Source organism: Tripterygium wilfordii, chromosome 17 (genome assembly GCF_013401445.1).
Source record: "Tripterygium wilfordii isolate XIE 37 chromosome 17, ASM1340144v1, whole genome shotgun sequence".
NCBI lineage: Eukaryota > Viridiplantae > Streptophyta > Magnoliopsida > Celastrales > Celastraceae > Tripterygium > Tripterygium wilfordii.
The window spans coordinates 1,908,504-1,932,670 of record NC_052248.1 but is presented as its reverse complement, the minus strand read 5'-3'; the positions used below and the strand labels follow the sequence as shown (position 1 = coordinate 1,932,670).

The window sequence follows — 24,167 nt, the reverse complement described above, 5'->3', positions numbered from 1 at the left end:
GACTATGAATACAAACTGTAACTGGATTTTTTTATGAACCTCCACCAGTTCATGTGTTTAATCAATGCATATATGTTGACTAGTCATCCAGGTTCTTAGTCAAACAATTGACTTAAAGGGCTATGCTATTCACCTTGTATTTTGGGCTAAATGATGAGGATTCTAGTCTTGCTTGTTTGGCTCAGCTTGCATTTTGTTTTGAATTCTTGGAGAGGAAATAGTAAGTTTAGGATATTATAAATTATTATTTTGATGAAAACTATTAGTGATATTAATATCCACATATCATTGTCAATGCTTATGGGGATATTAACAACCACATATGATAAGTAATATTTTTAAATCATCATTTTTTAGATAACCAAGAACGATATTATATAAATTTGTCTTTTTGACATTCGATATGTTTATAGTGATAATAGTCATCATCAAAGAAGTTTTCGTTGGGATTGTGAAATACTTGAATGTGGTAACTCCTTGTAATTGTGGGAGGTTGCAAGTTTAATTCATACGCCCAACAGTTTCGGCATTATTTTCCGCACGGATTTTGATCCGGTCTTTCCTAACTTCAACGTGGAGCGGGTTGAGAATTCTCGGTTACCAAAAACAGAAGTGATATTAATCATCATCTTCATTTCTAGTTATTCTGTAGTTTTTAAATCAACACTACTTTCTTTTGCCAATTTTTATAAGTTTTCTCAAGGAATAAGTTTTTTTTTTTTCCTCTCCTTTTTTCACAGCAAACAAACCCAAACAAAAAGCCCTAAATCATCTCAAATTATTCCAAGTCCAATTTGCTGGTTTACTGGTTCTATTTCCAGGTCCAAAGAAATCCAAAGACCTTGAGTTCACATCTCCCTCAAGAAAAATTATGGTCAAGTCTTGCATAATAACCTGGAAATTCCATATTTATGAGATAGTAAAATTAAAATATTAGAATAATGTGACAAAATATTGAAATTGATGGATACAAAGAATTGAGACTAATTTTATTAAAGTGTATAGTTAGTTCCAATTTTATTAAATATTTATTTAATTTGTTGTTTCAGCGTTGGACTTTCAATTTCTACGGAGTAGGAAATAAGGAACTCTCTCTCTTTCATTCAAAAAAGACTTGGTCTTTGGTCATCCTGAACCAAGCCGCGTTTAATTTCCTCTTCAGAATGGCCAAAAAGAACACAATCTCTTATACAAAAACCACCCATGAATTTATCAAATACCCACAAACAATTATTATTTCTATGGCTCACTCTCTCTTCTCCTTCTTCATCTTATTCTTCTTTTCTTTGATTCAATTCATTCATTCACTCTCAACTGTATCAATCTCTCATACTTCTTCTAATCAGACCTTAGTTTGTGCATTAACCCATCAATCTTCTCTTAACTGTTCTAGTTTTCCTCCCGGAATCCAAATCCCTGTGAGTCCTCCCAATACTTCTTATTCTGGTCTTGTCGGAGGATATCGGTTTATGTGTGCCTTGAAGTCTTTCTCTTCTTTATCCACTTCTGCTATATTTTGCTGGAGATTCTCTGCTAGTGGTACTATCGTGGAGCACAAGAGAATCTATTACAACACCACCATTAATGAACTTGAAGAAGGAGACAGACACATTTGTGGTCTTGTGGGCGATTCCAATCAACTTGGGTGCTGGCAGTGGAGGAGGTTCAACTCAACAATTTCTCAAAACGTCTCGAAAATCGCTGTCGGCGGCGACTTTATGTGTGGATTGTCAACAACTGGAAGGCCTTTTTGCGCACCAAATGGTACCAATAGTGGCATTACTGATGTTCCTGAAGGAAATTATAGTGTCATTGCTGCAGGGTCTAGACATGCCTGTGCAATCAATTCTAGTAGTTCTTTGAATTGTTGGGGTGATTCGGTTGGTGAGATTCCACAAGGGGAGTTCATGTCATTGGCCTTGGGAGATAATCGTAGTTGTGCATTGAGGACTGATAGGAAAGTAGTTTGCTGGGGGCAGAACAACTTCAGTTTGCCAGAAAATCTGACAGGGTCTTTTTTTGTTTCAATTGAAGCAAAGAGAAGGGTTTTCTGTGGAGTATTGACTGAAGATTTTTCCTTGAAATGTTGGGGTAATGAGAATTTTGAGACCAATTATGCAGTGTTTGAAGAGGTACTACCAGGACCCTGTAGAAAGGACTCAAATGAGTGTCCCTGTGGTCCATTGGCGTATTCAGGCAGAATTTGTGGCCAAGGATGCATATGCCAGCCTTGTAAGACCGAAACTCAATCATGTCCACCACCACAACCACCATGTTCTCCTCCACCGCCGCAACAATCGAGTTCCTCAAGCCATCATGGGAGCCCCAGAATGGTAGCTTTTCTTGTCATGGGGTGTGTGGGATCCCTGGCATTGTTGATCGTCCTGGGCTACTTTTTCTTCAAATATTGTGCGGTCAAAGGGTGTCGCGTTCACGATTCAGGGCCCTTAGAAGAGACACGGCCTTCGATAGAACTAAATCCGAACCAAAACCAAACAGCAGCAGCAGTACCAGTATTGGAGAAGAGGCTTAGCCAGTTAACTAGCATGGGAAATGCAGGTAATTTGGAGGAGTTTCCATTGGAAGTCTTACTTCAATCCACAAACAATTTCGCGGAGAATCATAAAATCGGCACAGGCAGCTTTGGAGCAGTGTATTATGCTACACTACCTGATGGAAGAGAAGTTGCAATCAAGAGAGCAGAAATATCAAACATTTCAACATTCACAGGTGTCAGTAGAAGGGAACAAGACAAGGACAATGCCTTCATTAACGAGCTCGAACACCTGTCGCGGCTCAATCACAAGTACCTCGTCCGTCTCTTAGGATTCTGTGAGGACTGCCATGAGCGTGTGTTAATCTATGAGTACATGGCCAATGGAACACTCCATGACCATCTCCACAAACTTGAGAGCTCACCCTTAATTTCTTGGGCCGCAAGGATCAAGGTAGCGTTGGATGCAGCAAGAGGGATCGAGTACTTGCATATCTACTCTGTACCCCCAATCATACACCGCGACATCAAGTCATCGAACATACTCTTGGACGACACATGGAAAGCCAAGGTGTCCGATTTCGGACTCTCCTTGATGGGTCCGGGGGAGGAGGAGTCACACTTGTCGCTGCGTGCAGCCGGAACTGTAGGGTACATGGACCCTGAGTACTACAGGCTGCAGCAGCTGAATACTAAGAGCGATGTTTACAGTTTTGGAGTAGTATTGCTGGAGTTGTTGAGTGGGTTCAAAGCCATTCACAAGAATGAGAGTGGTGTGCCAAGAAATGTGGTTGATTATGTGGTACCATATATTGTTCACGATGAGATTCATAGAGTGTTGGACCCAAAGGTTCCACCCCCAACGCCATTTGAAATAGAGGCAGTTAGGTATGTTGGGTACTTGGCGGCAGACTGTGTGACACCAGAAGGTAGAGATAGACCTTCTATGACTGAAGTTGTAGATAGTCTAGAAAGAGCCTTCAATGCCTGTCTGGTTCACCCTTCGTCGATGTCCCGGTCCACGACCGGGTCATCCACGTAGTCTTTGTGGGTTGGTATGCCCACACACAAGTACCATGGATTAGTCTATGTAAAGTTCTGAATAATTTGTTACATTATTTGAGACAAAAAGTGATTGTCGATATGCCATTGTACCTACTCCAAATGGCGACCAAATTGGGATGTATGTTTTCTTCTTCTTCTTTGGATTACTTTCCTCTTCAGTGTGGTTCGGTTGTTTCAAATGATTGGTTCTTTGAGAATAAGTCTTTGAATTTACTTGAGAATGAAAGTATGAGTGGTAACAATGGGTCGTTGACTGAGATTGTGAACTTAATCACGATAACTCTTAACGCAAACGGGAGATCGTGAATTCAAATCTCAATTGATTCATGATGGTTCTAGAGTTTTCCTTGTGACCCGCAGCTGAGTGAATTCGACGTTATCAAAAAAAAATGAACGTCTAAGTGGGGAGAAATTGTTGACATTGAAGAATCAACGGCAGCACAACAAATATGCTGGTGCCTGGAAGGTCATAATACGCCAACTTTCGTTAATGAAACCAAGACTCGGAAGTTTTTGTTTCATGGTCCTACTGAAAAATCAAATTTAGAAAAGCAAAACGTGTTCATGGACCACTAAAATCAAGTGTTGGTGGGGTGATGCATAATGCACATACATTAAAAACTATTGAACTCTAGATGCATAAGAGTCAACATAATTAATGCTAGGATTTGTAAAGACAAATGGGGATTATAATAAGGAAGATTTTGGAGGAAGAATCAAGCAATGTCTGTGTAGGAATATAAATGGCAAATTAGCAGAACCTGAAAGCTAGTTGTATCATGGCTGTACCAAAAAGAGGTTTAAAATGCACAAATATACTGAACAGAGCAATGTTTTATAGGTTAGAAAAGGAAGGAAGATACTGTAGAGTATATGATTATTTATAGAAATGCTAGGTATTAGGAGATCAATGCACTGCAAAGTCAGTCCAGCCAAATCTTATAGTAATATGTATAAACATGAAACTTTATAGCAATCAGGAGATACAGAAGTCAATGATGCAGTTATTGCACATAGTAGCAGTTTTAGAACTTAATACACAAGAAGATTGAAATATTATTTCTACCCCACCAGTACCATCTTGAGAAACCAAACTTGCACAAAGAATTTTAGAGAATTTTACATGACTACAAGGGTACAAGTACAACACAGGGACCTGATGTTGGAACAATTTTATTACACAAGTTCATGACTTCACTGCATGTAGTTTGTATTGCAGAATTTTTATGGTAGCAGTACTAACTTGAATCCCTGAGGCAGATTCTGCACCTATACAGTCAGAGATCCCGACGCAGCCTTCCTATTCTCTAGTAGCTTTAAACTTATTCTACTAAGAGGTTCTAACATTGACAACAATAAAGAGTGCCAAAATCGAATAAGGTTAAACTTATTTTAATCTATTGACAAACAATAAAATGCAAGCCATACTTTGATAAATTTAACGGTACAAAGGACCTGCTTACAGAACAAACGAAGCTACCACCAAAATGTAGGAAAAATATCCGAAATGACCTAGAGAACAAAACTTTTTCATAATGCCTGTTAGCATAAAAACTAGAACCATCAAGGATAGTATTTATTAGCTACATTGCATATTCTACTGTACAAAAAGGAATATATATATATATATATATATATATATATATATATATATCCATCAATCATTCAATTTTTCATAGTGAGTTTCTAAGCAACACAAATACAAGACCTGGAATCAATGAGAAGCAACATTGTAAGCAAAAAAAAGTGCCTTCTACCTACATCATGTAAGAGTGGAAAATCTCCTATCATTAATTCATTGTCCTTCTCCCATATACTCTCTAGTTGACTCCCTGAAAAGATGAATCAATCATTCCAGAAGCCTTACATACCCTCTTTGACAAGAAATTCAAGGCACTTTGTATCACTGTCCCATCATCCTAACACTACCAATTGGTCCCGCACTTAACCATGAGACTGTGACACATTACTTCAGTTCTCAGTCTACTAATAAAAGGAGGTCCTCCTATTCATTCGCACTTATCCTCTTATATTTCTGTAACATCACTCAAATTTCACTCACATGAAGCCCTATAACCTTTTCCATTTCTATCACATGATTCCCAAAATATATACCACCTACCTACTCCTGTGAAAATTGCAGAACCCTACACAGCAACTTGTTAGTACAATTAACAGCTTCAAGTCCAATTGTTTTCCCAGAATTATATGTCATTCAAAAGGAATAAAAGTATAATGATAAAAACACTATAGATGTATTTAGCTCCATTCGCAGTCCAAATATGCATACATCTTCTAACTTATCTACTTCTTTCTCCATAAAAGAATTCGTTGATAGTGTACGTCACCTCTAGACATGACAACATGCTGCCATTAAGTGATGGCACAAATTAGATGGTAAAACGATGTTCACCACAGCCATGTAATGAAAGGGGCTAAGCTTGAACTTACTAGTTCAATGTCCAACTCCAACCAACGAGCACGCCAGCAATTCAAATTCAGGTGGTCAAAAATTGATCTTGTCATCAAAGTACACAAGCAAACCTTCATTCTCTTCAGCATGAAACAAAAGCATGGCTAGTGAAAGCATGAAAGGCCTCTTAAGTATCAGGTTGAAGGGAGCGAAAAGCAACTCAGTACAAGAGTCAGAAAAACCAAAATATTAAGGGTTGCTAGACCTGATTCAATAATTTGCAGCATTAATATGTCATTCGTTTCTTTAATCTTGATTTTATGGCAGTTGATGTACAAGAACTGTGACAAAAACTACAGCACAGAAAATAAGAGAAAATCTCAATTGGAATAAAAAAAGCATGAAAATAGCACTGAATCCCAAAACTCTCAGGACATGATTCCACCAATCACTATTGAAAACCATACGTATCCTCAGTGTCATAATATGAGTTATTAATACTCAAATATCAACAGACGCTATGACTTGAGATCTGGATTTACATATACAAAGAATAAAATCAAAATCAACGTATGAATTGATTTGATTTCACAAACTCACAATCAAGATGTCAGCCGTCGTTGGACGAAGACTGGGAGTCGGATTGATGGTTGTTGTGATCGTGATCGTGATCGTGATCGAGATCATGAATGTGACCGTGATCATGATCATGATCGTGTTCATCGTCACTGTCGTCCTCGTCGAAGGGCTTCTGCTTGTGGAAGATACAGCAAATCTTGGAGCTTTTCTTCTGCATGAATTCGTTGTCCACTGTACCCTCCTTCCATGACACCTTCTTCTTCCGGTTCAGCCGGAGAACCAGTGTCTGTGGCGGCTGTTGTTGTTGGAGAGGAGGGGCAGGGTATTGAAGAGTCACGGTGTTTGCACTTGCAGAGGATGTTGAGGCCGTCACCTGTTGCGCCATGACGGATCTCACTGCAGTCGGTTAGGACTCCAGGGAACCAATTTAGGGATCGTACGAGTCCGACAACAACTTTGAGGCCTGGGCTTACGCCAGTAATTTGGGCCAAAAATTAAAAGCCCAAATATGACTGATTCGACTGTTACTAAACGGCAGGGGTCCCACAATTTTTACTGTTATGCACAATGTTACCATTGGAGATATGATATGTGCATAAATTCTAGCCCTTATGTTTGCGCACACATATAAGTTTCTCACTTCACGATAAGGTAAATTAAGCAAAACTCAGTGCGTGATCACAAGAGTATTACCCCTAATGATAATCAAACGTAAGATCTCCCGATTTCATATGATTTGGTCCCACACTATCACCCAAATGATTTTGTGCACCATGGTTGAGTCACTGTATACTTATTTGCATGGTAAACGCACAGTTTACATTTAAAAGAAAAGAGATGTATATAGAGACACTTTCGAGGGTTCTATGTTCAAGTAAGATTAGCATTCTTGTATCTAAGAAGAATGAGATCGTTTGATCATAAGAATGCGGCGTTTTCTTCCAATCCAAGTAGAAATCCATGGAGGATCACCAGAGATGACTTTGTAACCTGCACTAGAATACAATTTACGAGCACCCAAATCATCTTCATAGGCCCAAAGGACGAGATAATCAAAACCCAATTGGAGTGAGAGCATGTCACAGGCCTTGAGCAAGGCACTTGCTACTTTCTGCCTCCTGAAAGTTTGCAGGACAGCAATTCCAGACACATAAAGGTATTCTTCTGCACCACGTAGATGTTGCAGTACTGCTTCATCCCTCATCACAGTAACATCCACAATCCCCACAAGTTTCTGCTTGGCCTCAGCAACCAAACATGCATACCTGGTGTTCATGAAACCAGCAGAATAATCTTAAAAACTCCAATAATTTTCATTTAAATGTTCCATTCAAGACCCACAACGTTACCTGTTTGGAGGCGAGTTTCTAAGTTTGTAAAGCAGCCCAGAAATGACTTCAGCCTGTGCCCAGAAAGAAATGCAATCAAACAAACAACACCAAGTCTTACGAATTCCAATGTTTTTGTCCCAGCTATCCCAGATGTTGAGATGGACGCACACACGATTTTATATGTATCATGTGCATTCATCTCAGCATTTGAGATTTCTGGGACAAAAGACACTAGAATCCTTAACATTTCGAACAAACAAAAACAAAGTACTGTTGTAACTTGAAGAAAAACAGCAGCAAACATGGGACCCACAAGGGAAATCAGAAAGAAAAAACAGAGAGCATCAGCAAGGAAGGAAATGGTACCTTGAAGAATTCAAAGAACATATCATTGAAGAGAGCAACTGGGGTATGAAATGCTTCAGCTTGAATATTTGCTGCCTCTCTGATTTCTTGTTTCTCCTCAGCCAATCTCCTCACATTCCATCCATACTCACTCACCAAGTATTCTCTATCAATAAGCCCAACTTCCTTCTTCAATGATGATGTAGGAGATCCACAACACTGCACAAAACCAACTCTGCATCTCTCCAATTCCAAACCCTTGTTCTGCTGTATAAATACCCTGCAGCTATGCCTTGTATATCTATAATTGGTCTCTCTATACACATGACTTCTTCCTAAAATGTGGTAATGGAAGTTTGTAGCCATGCTTTTCATGTGTTCTTCACAAAACTGCTCCCCATCTCCATATAACTTGCAGCACTTCCATGATCATCATTGAATGCTAGCCAGCAGTATGGGTTTTGAGTTGTTGTCGTTGTTGCTGCTATAATTTGGATTTTCTTTTGTTTCTTTTAATTTTGTGTGGATGAGTTGATGACAAATTTTCCAAAGACAGATAAGGTATGGATGGGTAAGATGGGTCATGGACTAGTAACTTACTTGTGTGCAATGTATGGTCCATACTCCATCACCACATTCAAACAGGTCAGTTTCAATGGGCCACTACCTGCTAAATGGAGTTGGGCTTGTTCCTAGTTATTGTGAGTTGTAACGTGCTTAAGTTATGCAGAAGAGAGGCATTTGTATATTATAAAATTTTAGTTCGCTTAATTTGAGAACTACACCTGCAATTATCTCCTGGTTTTTTAACGAGAACTGCACCTTACAAGTTTACCCTTTGAACCTTTGAACATCCAATATGAGCCTCAACTCGGGTTTTCCACAAGTTAAATGCAAGTAATGTAGCACACACATTGATAGGAACCCTCTTTAAGATTAGACAAACATGCTCCATACCCATTTTTTCTGTTGAAAACATCTTTGCCTACAAGATGAGAGGTTGCATCCATTTGGGTCCATCACCATCACACACCTCCCTCCATCTTCTTTGATCACCTCCATTGTCCCCACTGGATTGCATGTTTCACCACAGATAATTAACAAAACAGAACCTCATTACTTCATAAACTACACAGTCAATATAATCATGCCATGCTACTGTAAATAATATGAAAACATTAATACAAACACTTGACATTGAAAACAGTGTTTGCTCTGTTTTCCCATTTTGGATACTGATATATGGGTAAAAGTGAGGCAAACACTACTACACCATTACCTGAAGAGGCCAAGAGAGCCATGGCTAACATGCAACAAAACAAGTAGTAAAGCTTCATAGTCACAATTCAATTTGTTCTAAAACAAAATTTTGAGTCGAGCACTAATATAGATCTAGAGTCTCAGAGAGAACTGTTAAAAGGCTTTGAACTAACTGCAAGTGGGACTTAATTATACAATAATATTAGCTTTGTATAAGTTGAAGTACCACCACTGAATACTGATGAACTGTGTGTCCACCACTTACTCTACCCCATCAATGCAAGTTTCTTATCTTACCTAATTTTGTAGACCCCACTAGTTATTATCCAGTAAGAATGCAATTAGAAGTTTCCAAATGCTTAAATCGAAACATTAATCACATTAACAACCCAATTTTGTATTTAATCAAAGTTTAAAATTTTTGGTTAAATTCTTGTAACCAAATCACAGGACCACAGCCAAAAGAAGAATTGACTCATAGACACCCAAGAAATAGTTTCATGTAATATTGGGAAGCAAAAACAGAGTATACAGAACAGAGGAATAGCCTAGAATCCAAAAAGGCGCCTGAGGAAATGGCCTTTCTTTCTTCTACTTCTTCTCTTATGCAATGTGGACTGTTCTTCACCATCATCACTGTAATGAATCCTAGAATATCCTTCTCCAACTGAAAGACTTCTCATAGAAAACACTCTCCCAACTGCACCACCTGCAAGTGACTTTTCCTTCTCCACATGACAACAAGTGGATTTAACAGAAGATATTCTGCTTAAAATCACCCCAAATATCTCTCCATCTTCATTGTCTTCCTCTTCTGGCTCTGAATTTCTAACATTGTTTTGGTTGTTTTGGATTGGTTTTCTATCTGGGTTCTTAGAATTATGGCTCAATATGGGTTTGGTTTCATGAAGAGGAGTGTAAAACTCAGAGAATTCAGTGGATCTGGATTTTTGAAGGCTAACTTGACAACAAGTTGAGTAACCATTCATTTTCCTGCTCCACAGCTCCACTCTTGTGGGTAATCTGTGATGATGGACTAAAAGTAAGGACAGATTTATAGAAGGATAGTAGGGTTGGCACAGATAGCGAAAACTCACTCACACACAGGAAAAAAAGATAGAAAAAAAAAAACAGAGACAGTGAGAACTCAATAATGCTTCTGAAGCTGTGGAGTACAATAATTAGGCATGGTTCACTTCATAGGGTAAGCCCAGAAAAGTGAAATCTCTGTTGATGGATAAATGTGAACATAAACAGAAAAAAGTAGGGGATAGCACAGCTATCTATGGAATTCTAACCATTTCAGAACTGGTAGTTGGAGATTGACTGGAAACTGTTGAGTACAGTATGCACCATCTGTGTATTGGGTCCTGAACATTTATGGGTCTGATCTGCCTCTGAGTAGAACTCATTGGTTTACTAACAGTTTGAAAACACTCAAAGAATGGAAGCAGGAGTGTTGTTTTTAAAAAAAAAAGTTATGAAAACATTTAATGAGACTATACAGGAGAGGTGAAAATGTTGAAATTTTTTGAAAGAGCTGAGAAAAAGAGAGGAAAGGACAAGGGAAGTTGGAATTTTTGTGCAATGATTTTGGGTCATTCAATCAAGCAAGCCATTACTGTGTAGACCATACCATGCATGCCCACATGGGGAACAAAGTCACCAACACAAAACCTAAAATCCTTGCACATGGTTTGGTCACGAAAAACCAGGGATTGATTGATTGACCAAAAGAGACCAGTTGCTACGTAAGGGCTTTAGGTTTAGATGTATTTGGTATTGAAGTTGACATTTCCAGCTTCATGGTGGACTCTAAGTGGTGGTGTTTGGATGGACATGGCTTTATGTTCTTTGGTTGGTCTTGGCTTTGTGCATTATATATTGAGATCAAGTATTGAAAGTCCTACCGGCCAGAGCTCAGCTGGCTAATCATTCGTGTATTTCTACTCACGATACAGATTCAAATCCATGCGGAAAATATATTTGTGAGTGTTGTTGCATGTGAATTCTATGTGCCATAAAAACGTATTGAAAGTCGTCATTGAATACAAAAGTAAAAAGACACTTGCTTTTGACCATTTCATAAGCAATGCAATAACAATAGCAATGGTAAAATGCCTTGATGTCAAACAAATATTTGGGATTAGGGTCTGGCCTTCAATGGAAACCCTTTCCTTTTGACTTCCAACTGTTAAGAAAAAAATAAATGTCCATAATCTGGTTTCAAATAAGAGCAGATATGCAAACATGAACAGTGTTGAGGCAAAGATCAATTCACATCTGTAAACAATCTTTGTCTTCAGTTGCATCCGAAATTATTTGCTCCCAACAATTGAAGAAGCAGATATCGGTACTGAATCAATTGACAAACTCTATCCCAGTCGGGGCAGTGCCAGCGTGAAGTTGGAGGGCAACATCACCAACGACCTGCAACGGCACAACCATCAGCAAAACCAAGAGGCCATGCTCAAAAGATTCAAGAACATTTACATAACTTGATATTAACTAGGCAATAGATTAATGATTTTTAACTTCACGGAAAATCTGTGCCTCTAATTGCAATAAAGAATCTTTTTTTCCCCTCCAAGAAGGACCGTGCAATGAAATAAAACCAAGGGAGAGTATCAAAGCTCCTACGAAAGAACAGGGTGAAGCCATTTACAAGAAACAGGGAATAATCATAATCGGTAAAGTGCCAATTTTCATGATTTGAATAGCAGCTTGACAAGGCAGGGCAAAGCCATTTACGTAAATTTTATCGAAGAATTAAAATAGGAAGTTAAATAAGTTCTTCCTTCTGGACTACGAGATGATGTAAATTGAGTGTCACTGTGTCAGATACTCAAAAAATATAAAGTGAAAACAATATGACACTGAAACCTAATTAAAGTAATATTAGTTGAAGAACTCAGCAAATACACAACAATTTGTACCTTAGCCATTGATCGATAAGAATGTTCTGTAACCCCTGCAACATGAGGTGTGATTAGAACATTTTCGAATTTTAAAATTGGATCATCAGGGTCAAATGGCTCAGTCCAAGCAACATCAATGCCTAAGCCTCCCAAGTGGCCAACCGCAAGGTGATGAACAACAGCTGCATAGTCTAGCAATCCCCCTCTAGCAATATTAACTAAAAGACCACCCTGAAATAACAACAGTAAAAATTTGGCGGAGATGATCTAACCAGGATATCAAAATTCAAAAATATTGAAAAACAACGGTAAGCTGCTCCTTTATCAAATAGATCTTTAGCGGAAGTTGTTTCACTAAAGATTTAACCATATGGAAGTGTTTGCTCATGCAGTCATGCTCTTTGTTTAGATCTTGAGTACCCCCAACCCCCCCAACGAAACCACCTTGGAATGAAGAAAACAGAGAAAAAAAACTTGCTTCCTCTCCCAATTTCTTCTTGGTCAAATAACCATGAATATGGTAATTCACATGAAAAAAAGTCTGAAATGATGTTGGGTGTTATCATCGATTACAGGTTCACAATGAAAAAAACACAAATCCTTTTTCTTTCTTTTTTTTTCACTCAGGCATTCTTCTTCAGTCTTCACCCACCCATTAGGGTGTACCTCTAGATGTAATTTCATAGGAATTTGAAAGGAAGTTCTCAATGCTATAAATTTTTACACTAAAAGAGGAGAGAATGATGAACAATAATAAATCACCATCGTGCAGCGGTGAAATTTCAAAGAAATCTGAGTGAAACAAACCTTTCTCATAGAAGATATGAATGACTTGTCAACAATGCCCACCTGAAAAAAGGCCAAGATGTTAACTGACCAGACGCTTTATCTTCTAGCCTATCTGTACTCACAGAATGAATTTTCATAACCTCTGTATCTAACAAGACACAGTTCTAATTTTCTAATGAATGAAAGGAAGAGAAATGAATATACCAAAGTAACAAGTAACAACAGATTGGACACACTTCATCAACTCATCAAGACTACTTAAACTTACAATGCAAATCTCTATGCATATCCCTTTATGCCTATATGAGTTTCATGTTAAAAATATAAACTTGGTCCATTCCAAATTCTGAGCAAGTATGTAGATACAAATGTATATATGTAAAATACGTCTCCAAAATCTGCAGTCAGTATCATACTCCATGGAAGCACACGAATCCAGAGTAAACAAAGAAGTAGAGGAAATCTTAACTGTTTCTTTGTTTAAAGTCAAGCAACAAACAACTATGTCAGCCTTGCTTGCAAACTCATACATAGCTTCATGTTTTCCCTTCTCATCAACCAAATCATCACTTTTCGTGGAAAGATCTGACAATATTCATAACCAAGTTAAAAACCCTTCACAATAGTTTTGCTATCTATATTTTTCCCTTAGATACCGTTAGATTGGCAAGAATACTGTGAACCTGTGACCCAGCTCCTTTTTGTGGCAATAACTTTTACACCAAATGGTCGCAAGCGCTTGGCCAGCTCAATCCCAATGTTGCCAAATCCCATAATATAGACCTGCACATGCAAAGAGAATTTAGTAGGCCATAAGAAACTAGGATACAGTTATCATAGATGAAATATCTGAAAACAGAAGGAATAACCATTTCGTTTGATGATAAATACTGGCATGATCATTTTTCTTTGAGCAGAAAAGGATAAGTATTGTTAATGAAAAAGGCACCATGCGGGTAACACCCCCTAATATGAACGGGATAGACTACGTATGACAGAAGAATCAGTTACATCAAACGATTGCTGTTCGTCAAAATTGCAAGAAAAAGCTCCAGAAACTCAGGAGCTGTAACAATGTATCCTTCGTTAGGATTTTCCTAACCTGCAAAGTCCCTCGAGTTTCTTTCTTTCCAAGCCTTTTAAATAATGACAAGAAGGATAATTAACAGTAAGCTTTTGTAGCCAATGAAGATCTTGCAGTAGCTCCAGGCTGTCGATTTTTTTCTTTAAAAGACTAACAGTGCCAACTTATGGCCATTACTATAAAGCAGGCGTTTACAGTATATACACCCATGGGGCTAAGACTGCATACATCTGCCCTTCACAAACCCTGTTGCCCCTGTCCAGTGGATGTTGTGTCATGTCTTCAATGGTAAAACTTCAACGAAAAAGCACCAATAGGATTCACATTCGTAGAACTTGCTTTGATGTCAGCTCATGCCGATTTGATTAAACTTATTAAAGAATATGAAAATCCAACAGCCCCTTTGCAGGACTGATGATTAAGTCATATTAATGGCTATTGGTTGTCTTTGCCATAAATACAAGGCAACAATTGTATGTTATTCCTCTCAATAAAATTATAAACATTGAACACAATGCAGAAGCCGCTATTATCACTTATATAATGTATTTGTTCACAGTGCCCAGCATTAGTGAAATTTCAAAGAAACTCATTAAAAAAAGAAAATAATATTATTATCATTGATATGAAATTTCTGGCATTGCATGGCAGAAAAAGAACTTACTGTTTTCCCAAGTAAAGTATCACCAGTTGGCTCTCCAAGCTTTTTCTGCTTCACAGAAATATTCATCTCATTCTGTAATGATCACACAAGGTGCAAAAAATCATTGGATCCCCAAGAAAATGAAGGTAAAATGCATATTCGATATCTGCAATTATCCAGGGAATTTAAGTGACAGTTACCAAACAAAGAACTTCTGCACTACGAAAAAAGAGAAACCAAAAGAAAAAAGTAAAACACAAGTGAAAATCTGAAACAACAAAGAGAAAAGGCTCCAAAGTCATTATGAACCAGGAGTGATGGATATGCGTTCGAGAGTATGGGAAATGCCTGTGAAGTGGTAACGACCAAGGATCTTTCGATTATACAATTAAATGATTTGAGTCAAAACTTCAAAATCAGACAACCCAAGACCCTCTTCAGCATCCATATTAAAGCCAAGATTGAGAAACGCATAAAAAAAGAACCTACACGCCTACAAGGGGCCTCCTCTTTGACCCAAGCTTGAGATTCACCAGGTAAAATAAATTTGACGATAAAGGAGAAACTAAAAACTGAGTGCAAAGTACACAAATTTCCAAAGGATTGTGTTGTCAGAGGATTTCTATCATAATGATTCCTTATTTGAGAAGTGCTACTCTTTTTATCTTCTCATTTAAAGCATGTCGTTTCCCTTGATTCAACTCCATTTCCACGCCATTCCTCTACCCAAATGAGCATTGCATTTGTAGAAATAACTCCCTACCAGTGTTGTTAAAGGCAAGAGGCACACCAAGACGCACCACCTATCAAACGCCAGAGGCGCAAGGCATGTGCCCGAGCAAAGCTAGGAGCAATTTTCTTAAAAAATGATAAATATATGATAAAGCTCAAAATTCCTGGACTGCACAAGGTGCCCAGTCCATTGTAATATAAATAACTCTATTTATATTATAAATGGATCAGTATACATACATTACATATACTATAATTGTAAATTAGCTCCGAGTTTTTTCTTGAAAAATTCAAACCATAGGGTGAATAGAGTAATTATACTCTGATATGATGACAGGGCATGTAGGGTTAAAAAAATAGAGTAATTATGGCTCTGATATGACATCATGTCTGCGTTTTTTACCTTTTGTACGAAAAGCCAACATCCACATAAATAAAATAAAATAAATTCCTTTATTTACTAATTACTAATTTTAGAAAGAAAAGTCTTTCGTCTTCTTCACTTCATCTTCAACCTCCAAAACAAACCAAGCATTGCTTACGAGCCTTCCCTCCGTGAAAACAACACACTTAACCCTATTTCTCCTAGGCGCCAGCCTGACCAGCCTTGCACTGGTCTGAGGCGCGCACCTAGGCCACGCCTGGCTGAAGCCAGACGATTGAGGCTTGGCGAGGCACCTAGGGTGCTCCTCGCCTCGCCTGGCGCCCCTAGGTTAAACAGCAACATGAATTGAATAATTTTCTTTCCCAGAAAGAAAACACCAACCTGCTTTCGGAGAAGGCCCAACATTAGATAAATAGCCATTTCTGCACAAGAAGCTGCATTCCCACTCAAATCACCCGGAATCCTAGCCGCTTTGATCCCACACTTTTTAGCAGCATCTATATCAACACCTTCAACAAACCCAAACAAACACATACATTAAACCCATCAAGTAACCATCACAAAAGCAGGAATCCAAATTTCACATACCCTCCAACCCAACTCCAAATTGCATCATGACCTTCATTTGAGTTGCACGAGACATAAGATTTGAATCGAAGCGCAAGTTTTTGACTACACACATATGGTACTCCCCTATAACATCAGGCACATCGCAGAAAGGCACCTCATCAACCTACAATATTTTCACACACAAAAGTCAAAAACTTTTTATCAAAATTAAACAATTTATATGCATAAACACGTACCTGGATGAATGGGTAGCTCTGCAAATACTCTTTGGTGTAATTATAAGCAGAAGGAAAGTCCGGCCCACAAAAGAGAACGCGAGTGACGATATCCCTCGCCATTCCTTCTCCACTGAGTTGGCGTATTGGTGGGGTATGAGTTGACCTTGGTTGCCAAAAACACAGAGGCTATTGAGTATCGAGTATGATCGTTTGGTTTTTCCCGAAACGTGAATAGAGATGGAACAAAAGATCCCTACTTTCACCTCTCATGATAACTTACAGAGAGTTTTCTTGATTCTGATTATTATATGTGGCTTAATTATAATTGGGTCAGCTTAATCAGACCTTATCTATGTGATCATCTTCGTCACTGATATAATCCAAACAAAAATAAAAAAGAATAAAAGACAGAAGAAAAACCTGAACTTTCCCGGATGGAAGCAGAACCAGTCGTAGCGGTCAAAGAAGCGGCCTTCGAATTGAGAGAGGAGAACGGTCTTGGAGAGAAGGGAAGATAGCTGCTTAATCACCACTTTCGTCCTCTTCAATGGGTCCTTCAGTCTTCAATTCAACATCGATTTCCCTAACCACTTCCTCCCCTGCTTCCGCGTGAGTGATTATGGAAAGTCGAAATGCTCCTTCTTCTTTCCCTCGGGTATTTGCCACAATAATCTGCTTCCAGAAAACGATGTCGTCAAAAGGGAAAAAGCATCTCTTAAAACTGGGCTTATGGACTTGAAAGCAGGCCGAGTATTGGGCTGCCCCTAAACTCGAGGCCCAATTCCAAAAGCCCATGTTCACAATGCGTTTAGATTGCGCGGGGCTTTGCGTCTTCCTTTTCCAACCTTGATAACAACGCTGGAATCTGAAGAGTCTCACAATGCACGGAGTTCCGCAACATTCCTTGTTCCGAACTCCATTTATCTATTTGTTCTGGTTAATTTCCTCTTCATCCTCCTCTTCAATCACTTTTATTCAACAAATTAAGGTAAATACTGTTCTTATGACTGCGAACTTGTTACTAAATTTTTGTTGAGATGGTATGATTTCCCTCAAGTGTATTAATCTAGGGTTTCTGTTTAGTTTTCTTAAATTGGGTGGTGTTTTTTTGAGGAAACTATGTGCTTCTGTCTTTGCTTGTTGAATTGGGCCTCAAGTTCGTACTTGGCCCAATAGATGGTCGACTCGAATTCGGAATTCCTTATTGGACCAGTTTCTTCCAATTCCCTGTACTGCAGTTGACTACAATGTTGAGTTGTTGACTGCCTGGATTGCCGTAGAGATTTATCGTCATCCTTAGCTTGAGCCTTGTCTCTATCGGCTCTTCTTCTCACACTTTCCTTCTCGGCTAAGCAAGTAATCTTCGGCGATTCATTTGTCTTCATAAATCTCGAGAAAACTTATTGTTTTCTAATTTAGTTGTTTGATTTCATGTTTATTTTCATCGATTGTATGATCGACTCTCCTCTTCTTACTTTATTGGGATTTTCTAGGTTTTACCTCTTATGTTCTGATTTTAACGAAAATTTTGTGCCTTTGAAGTTTGATCTTACTCTTGTCAATATCATATTTACCTATGGATTGTCGAGAATCGTGATTTGTGCATTCTATTTATATTAGACGTTTAATTGATGATTAGAAGTCCATCAATTTTGATTTTGATGTAATTTTTTACGTATTGCTGATTTGTGTCACGAATATTTTCTCAAGATTATGTTGTATTTTGCGTAGAAGGTAAGCAAATCCGAAGGAAGTGATATCATTAGCTACATTTCTGTTATCTTAAGTCGATGTTCAAGTATGTATTTAAAGATGAAGGTCATTTTTTTTGGCCATGTTCTGCTCTCTGATTTCACTATGTCACTTGTCCAAAAGTTCATCAATCTTGATTCTTGGTTAATTTTAAGATCATGATATTTATCGCACCATGTCTACTTTTTGGCATTTTTTTGTGCTCAATTCTGCATTTCCTATATCCATATTTTTAATGGTTTGAGCTCGCGCTTGTTTTATTTATATAATTTTTCAACTTTTGTTTAGTAGCACTTTATTTTATCAATAAACAATATTTTTTGAACGTTGGCTAGATAGATTTCTCGGTGAAGTCAAGAGACTTATAGTTTAAGTATTATCATTTACTGGGGTTTTGATTGATGATTAATTGTATTTGCACTGTGAAGATTAACTCAGGTCGTACATGATGGGTGGAAGTTCGATAGATGATGATTGGGAGCTTACATCTCCATCGATTGCAGTTCGAACATTGGTTTTGGTTGGACGAACCGGCAATGGAAAAAGTGCTACTGGCAACACCGTTCTTGGAAGAAAAGCCTTCAAATCAAGGGCTAGCTCATCTGGTGTGACCAGTACTTGTGAGCTGCAACAAACTATAATGAAAGATGGTCAAATTATTAATGTCATTGACACTCCCGGTATGAACATGCAAAACTTACCTGTATTGTGTGTGAACTTATATGACGCATGTTGTTGTACTTGTACATCTAAGGAATAGCGTGAATGTGCACAAATTAGTAGATACAAATACTAACGTGAATCATCCATCGCAGGGTTGTTTGATTCTTCAGTTGGGTCTGAATTTATTGGCAAAGAAATTGTGAAATGTATTGATTTGGCAAAGGATGGGATCCATGCAGTCCTTGTAGTTTTCTCAGTTCGGACTCGTTTTTCTCAAGAAGAAGAAGCCGCGCTTCGTAGTTTGGAGACATTGTTTGGAAGCAAAATATTTGACTATATGATTGTTGTCTTCACTGGTGGTGATGAACTTGAAGATAATGACGAGACTCTAGAAGATTATTTGGGTCGAGAATGTCCAAAACCTTTAAAGGTTAATTTCTTAACCATGTTATGATAATTGGTTTGTGATACACATTTTTTTACTTTTTGGTTCTTTGTGGATTGAGTCTGAGCATTAATCTTTTTGACCTCCGTGGATGTATGTGAACTAATGCTTTCATGCTTTTGTACGCCATATTGAATTTTTAATAGGTTGTTTCTTAGCAATAAAACTTGATTAACTGATTAGGGGTGTGTTTTCGCTTAGTTTTATACTTTTCTGCATTGACTTATATGATATATCCCCTTTTTGGTACACTGTAATTAAAGGGTAACTAGTCAGCTATTACATGAGTTGTTTTATGGACTACTGAAAATCTAAGTTAAAGGATTTTTTAAAAAGATGGAACAATTCCAGAACCATAGTCAAATTTTACCCACCACATTAGCTTGAAGTCTATGCCTCAGATTATAAACTAATGTTTGCTTATACTTCTGTTATTGCTTCCTTTATAAATGGCTTATAATCTATGATACCCTATAATCTAACTGCATGTGTGGTTGTCTTACTATATATTCTTACGTGTGACATCCTTCATGCCTTCATGCGACATATCTTTCTTTACTTACATGGGGAAGGGATGCATTACACTAGGAACACTATCATAAGTTAGCTTATGTAGCTTTGAGCAGAAATTTGAATTAATTTGTATTTCAACAATATTATAAATTTGTAGATTTGTTCTTATAGAACTAGTAAGTCTTTTCTTTTTTAGAGTTAGTAGATTATTTTCTAGTTTGAAGTAGAAGTATTTTATTTTTCCATATAGGATTAGAACTTTGGCTCTCTATATAAAGGACTCTTATACTAACTCGTAATACAGTTTCCATAGATCTGAATTTGAATAAATTCTCTTGAGAGATTGTTTTATTTTGGTGCTGAGACTCCATCAAACTTTCTTCTAGAGGAGATTACTTGGAGGTTTTACTGAGACCCTAAGATTATCATTGTTCTTTTCATCCATCCACAAGCACCCATCCATAAATCACTAGTGACATTACCATTCTCAGCAGTTTGAAAAGCAATTTTCTGATTGTAGAAGAGAACAACTTCAAAAGTTGTCCTACATCAAGCTTTCTTTAATGCAATCACAAAATTTTGCTTCAGTAAATTAAGTGCGTAAACATGATAATGCTGTTATTCAGCTCTCAGTGTTTTGGATTGGCTTGGACTTTATCTTAGAAACTAAATTCATTTCCAATTTACCAGAATTTGACCGAGTATCAAATTTTCATTTTTTATTAAATCCTGTAGATTTGGTGCACTTTATTGGGTTCCATATTCTCCTTTGTTAAGCATCTCATTTATTCTCTGCTTTGGTTGTTATGTTGAAAACACTTCCAGCATTTACATGATTCTTGTTTAACTTTGCTGGAGTCAAGTTCCATAGCAAAGACTATGTTAGTTAAATTACTTTACTTGTAGGTTAATATATTGGTTTATCTTTTGTTATAGATTGCGTGACAAAGCATTAATTTAGTGAGTTTTAACTTGTTATGATACTGTAGACAGTAGACACTATCTATGACTGTTTTGGCATCTGAGGCTTTGGCCAGCTCAGTTGTACCTTTTGATTCCTCTGTAGACATTCTTGGAAGAATGTTGGCCTTTTCAACTGGCAATTGCTAGTTTATATATATTAGTTTGCTTGATCGTTCTAAAATAAAATATCTCAAATATGCTTATATTTCAATCATCTCTAACATTGATGTAGGAAATTCTTGCTCTATGTAATAACCGGCAAGTGCTTTTTGATAACAAGACCAAAGATGGACAAAAAAAAGTTGAACAACTTCAGCAACTTCTGTCCCTTGTTAACTTGGTCACATCACAAGCTGGTGGACAACCCTATACTGATAGCTTGTTTGCTGAATTGAAGGTTTGTGTGCTTAATTTATTTATAATTTTTTTGCGAATCAACTGTAATTGTTTCTTGATAATAAATTCATGAATATTGTAGAAAGGGGCTAGGAAACTTCGCGATCAACAAGAAGAGGTTAACTCCTTAAGTGGATATTCAAAACGTGAAATATTGGAGCTAAAGGAGCAGATTAATGCATCATATGAAGAGCAGCTAAAGCAGATCACTGAGATGGTACTCCTGTTTTTCTACTTATGCTTCTCTTTGTTTGTTTTGTATTCTTTATTTCTTTAATATATTGCAGGCTAGATTATATATATGTTGTTTCCGGACATTTGATTAAGAAGCATGGGAGAGAGACAGAGGGAGAGCGATTGATATAAGATGCCTAACAGTGATATTGCAGGATTCCCTTCCCTTCATGAAATTGTTCTGGCAATTATTGGCCCAGGCCATCTACCATATTTTCTCTTTTACCACAGAAATTATTTATAATGTCTATGACCAATTGAATAGAGTGCTGCTTTAGCAAATGCAAAAAAAAATCTCATCCGCAAAAAAATCTCATCCACAAATAAATCTCATCCATTAGGCACTTTAAATGCCCTCTTGTTTAAAATGGTAAATTAACTTTTAAGACCTCTATTCTTCACACTGATTTTACTGATTGGATTACCTTCATGGAGTAGACATAGTCCATGGTATTGTTTTCTGTTTGATGTAGCTGGTCACTCTTTCCCTCTTTGCATGCTGACGGTATGGAATTTGCAATCTCTTTCCCTCTCTGCTTGGAATCCTTATATGCTTTAGGCCAAAAGCGAGTTGATATTTATCTTATAGATTGTGATTTGTCATATAGTGTTGGTGTCATTTATCAAAATATATTAAATACTGAGTAATGCTAAGAGAGAGTTCACGTATCAAATCAATAGAACAAGTTATCCATTATTTTACTAAGACATATCTGACAAATTTGACATTTGTTCAGCATATGCAGTCCTCTTATGTTTTCATTCATGTGATTTGATCAAGTTATCCATGATTTTACTAAGAAATATTTGACAAATTTCAAATTTGACATCTGTTCTGCATATGCAGTTTTCTTATGTTTTCATTTATGGTATACATGCTGTGCTTTGTGGCAAATTACATTTCAAACAAGGTAGTTGGGTTTTATTCAATTTTTTAACATGGGTAGTCCATTAAGCTTTTTGGTGTTTACCTAAGATAAAAGCTATGGAATGAGAAACATTTATGGAATGAACTTTCATCTCCCAGTGTCAGTGTTGGCCCAGCAGAGTGCTTTCGCCATTGGTGTTCTCTTGGTTTTCGTTTTCCTTGTGAAATAATTGATGTGTTGAGGGGATATAGATTGGTGTGGGGAAAAAACCACTAGCAAGGCTTCTCTTGCTTGGGTTTTTTGAATGTTTGATGCGGTGTTTCCTTGGAAGCAAGATACCAAGGGCTTTAGGGATTTATTCATTCATTCCTTTCGTGTTGTGTTTCTATTTGTATTTTGTTTGTTCTGCCCATCCTTCCGGTTTATCTGCGCAATAAGTGTTTGGAAATCTTGACTGTCGTTTATCATCGACGTTTTTCTTTAGGTTGAGGAAAAGCTCAGAGAGACGAACAGTAGACTTGAACAGCAATTGGCAGCGGAGCAAGCTGCACGGCTGAAGGCACAAGAGATGGCCCAATTAGCGCAAGAGAAGTCAAATGATGAAATCCGCAAACTCAGGGAGAACTTAGAGAAAGCGCAGAAGGAGACTGAGGAGCTCCGCAGTCGAGCAAAAAGTTGTCACATTCTCTGACAATATTATAATATGCTAGTACTCAGTTTGTTGTATTAGATGCAATGCAAAGTGAATTGATCCATTGCTCATCGAGTGGTTGCTTCTGTCTTCTATGTATTTATTTTATAAAACCTTGATCCACTACTACGTAAATGTGTGAACTTTGAACTGCTTCCCCCTCACTAAATGTGTGGAGTTTCTACTTTCTACTCGTTTGCAGGATTGATTTGTCTGAGCGGCAGGGTTGCGAATGATCGTAGAGGCTCGATTATGGGCTTAATAGTTGTGAGTTTTCGAGGGGTCCAGTAGAGTTCCATGGGCCATTTCTCCTAATTTGTGCAATAGTTCATGGGCTGAGATAAAAAGATCTTGAGTGCTTGAGGGTGGCCCAGTAGAGTTCAGTGGGCTACATCTTGAAATTCGCCGCAAATGGTCCATTGTCTGAGATCCTGGGTCACAAACGATCTTGAGTACGGGCTTTACAGGCTTAAGTTTTCTTGGGCTTCTGTAGAGTTTCGTGGGCCTCATACCCTATTTGGGCTTCACAGTTTTAAGGGCTTGACTATGGGCTTCAAGTAAAGTGTGATTGAGCATGGACTTTCGAGTAATTGGGTCAACAAGTATGGGTTTTACATAACACTTTTACAGTTGTGAATAGTCATGGACTCGAGTAGAGATCCGTGGCTACATCTTCAAATTTGGGCCACAAGATCATGGGCTGAGATCCAGGGTTACGAATGCTCTCAAGGGTTTCACGTGTATCATGTGGGACATGAAACTCACAAATTCACTTGACTAATGTGCGTCTGAGATAACTAAGATATCAACTTCTT

General features: G+C 37.8%; 5 protein-coding genes across 8 annotated transcripts; 2 read left to right on the top strand and 3 right to left on the bottom strand.

The window, feature by feature from the left end:
- Positions 1-1,106: 1,106 nt before the first annotated feature.
- Positions 1,107-3,734, top strand: LOC119982550 (serine/threonine-protein kinase-like protein CCR4). Its single transcript, XM_038825999.1, has one exon. The coding sequence runs from the start codon at positions 1,164-1,166 to the stop codon at positions 3,534-3,536; it is 2,373 nt and encodes a 790-aa protein (XP_038681927.1). The 5' UTR covers positions 1,107-1,163; the 3' UTR covers positions 3,537-3,734.
- Positions 3,735-5,749: 2,015 nt separating this feature from the next.
- Positions 5,750-6,985, bottom strand: LOC119982206 (protein phosphatase 1 regulatory subunit INH3-like). Of its 2 annotated transcripts, none has more exons than XM_038825453.1 (2): positions 6,573-6,985; positions 5,750-6,237 (listed from the first exon to the last, which is right to left on the bottom strand). In XM_038825453.1, the coding sequence occupies exon 1, from the start codon at positions 6,934-6,936 to the stop codon at positions 6,583-6,585; it is 354 nt and encodes a 117-aa protein (XP_038681381.1). In that variant the 5' UTR covers positions 6,937-6,985; the 3' UTR covers positions 5,750-6,237; positions 6,573-6,582. The 2 variants fall into 2 exon arrangements, with proteins under 2 accessions (XP_038681381.1, XP_038681380.1); XM_038825452.1 differs by having other exon boundaries at positions 5,750-6,136.
- Positions 6,986-7,333: 348 nt separating this feature from the next.
- On the bottom strand, positions 7,334-9,256 carry LOC119982284. Its single transcript, XM_038825585.1, has 3 exons — positions 8,249-9,256; positions 7,901-7,953; positions 7,334-7,816 (listed from the first exon to the last, which is right to left on the bottom strand). Exons 1-3 carry the CDS (start codon positions 8,600-8,602, stop codon positions 7,447-7,449), a joined length of 777 nt encoding a protein of 258 aa, XP_038681513.1. The 5' UTR covers positions 8,603-9,256; the 3' UTR covers positions 7,334-7,446.
- A 2,277-nt stretch (positions 9,257-11,533) lies between these two features.
- LOC119982380 (hydroxypyruvate reductase) lies at positions 11,534-17,490 on the bottom strand. 2 transcript variants are annotated; one of them, XM_038825711.1, is made up of 10 exons: positions 17,247-17,490; positions 16,845-16,989; positions 16,627-16,771; positions 16,420-16,547; positions 14,943-15,014; positions 13,851-13,977; positions 13,664-13,779; positions 13,213-13,254; positions 12,424-12,636; positions 11,534-11,917 (listed from the first exon to the last, which is right to left on the bottom strand). In XM_038825711.1, the coding sequence occupies exons 2-10, from the start codon at positions 16,944-16,946 to the stop codon at positions 11,849-11,851; spliced, it is 1,014 nt and encodes a 337-aa protein (XP_038681639.1). In that variant the 5' UTR covers positions 16,947-16,989; positions 17,247-17,490; the 3' UTR covers positions 11,534-11,848. The 2 variants fall into 2 exon arrangements, with proteins under 2 accessions (XP_038681639.1, XP_038681640.1); XM_038825712.1 differs by having other exon boundaries at positions 13,878-13,977; positions 17,247-17,489.
- A 189-nt stretch (positions 17,491-17,679) lies between these two features.
- On the top strand, positions 17,680-23,541 carry LOC119982378 (immune-associated nucleotide-binding protein 9-like). 2 transcript variants are annotated; one of them, XM_038825710.1, is made up of 6 exons: positions 17,680-17,814; positions 19,007-19,258; positions 19,394-19,671; positions 21,395-21,559; positions 21,641-21,775; positions 23,146-23,541. In XM_038825710.1, exons 2-6 carry the CDS (start codon positions 19,024-19,026, stop codon positions 23,350-23,352), a joined length of 1,020 nt encoding a protein of 339 aa, XP_038681638.1. In that variant the 5' UTR covers positions 17,680-17,814; positions 19,007-19,023; the 3' UTR covers positions 23,353-23,541. The 2 variants fall into 2 exon arrangements, with proteins under 2 accessions (XP_038681638.1, XP_038681637.1); XM_038825709.1 differs by lacking the exon at positions 17,680-17,814 and adding an exon at positions 18,029-18,182.
- Positions 23,542-24,167: the final 626 nt, after the last annotated feature.

Bases quoted from the DNA above. Each gene is read 5' to 3' on its own strand.
- LOC119982550 (XM_038825999.1), top strand. From the start codon at position 1,164: ATGGCCAAAAAGAACACAATCTCTTATACAAAAACCACCCATGAATTT.
- LOC119982206 (XM_038825453.1), bottom strand. From the start codon at position 6,936: ATGGCGCAACAGGTGACGGCCTCAACATCCTCTGCAAGTGCAAACACC.
- LOC119982378 (XM_038825710.1), top strand. From the start codon at position 19,024: ATGATGGGTGGAAGTTCGATAGATGATGATTGGGAGCTTACATCTCCA. The intron at 19,672-21,394 runs GTTAATTTCTTA...ACATTGATGTAG, and splicing joins AATGTCCAAAACCTTTAAAG to GAAATTCTTGCTCTATGTAA. The intron at 21,560-21,640 runs GTTTGTGTGCTT...TGAATATTGTAG, and splicing joins GCTTGTTTGCTGAATTGAAG to AAAGGGGCTAGGAAACTTCG.
- LOC119982284 (XM_038825585.1), bottom strand. From the start codon at position 8,602: ATGAAAAGCATGGCTACAAACTTCCATTACCACATTTTAGGAAGAAGT. The intron at 7,954-8,248 runs GTACCATTTCCT...TTCTGGGCACAG, and splicing joins TGTTCTTTGAATTCTTCAAG to GCTGAAGTCATTTCTGGGCT. The intron at 7,817-7,900 runs GTAACGTTGTGG...CATGAACACCAG, and splicing joins AGAAACTCGCCTCCAAACAG to GTATGCATGTTTGGTTGCTG.
- LOC119982380 (XM_038825711.1), bottom strand. From the start codon at position 16,946: ATGGCGAGGGATATCGTCACTCGCGTTCTCTTTTGTGGGCCGGACTTT. The intron at 16,772-16,844 runs GTACGTGTTTAT...AAAATATTGTAG, and splicing joins AGAGCTACCCATTCATCCAG to GTTGATGAGGTGCCTTTCTG. The intron at 13,255-13,663 runs GTTAAGATTTCC...GCCTTTTTTCAG, and splicing joins TGACTTTAAACAAAGAAACA to GTGGGCATTGTTGACAAGTC.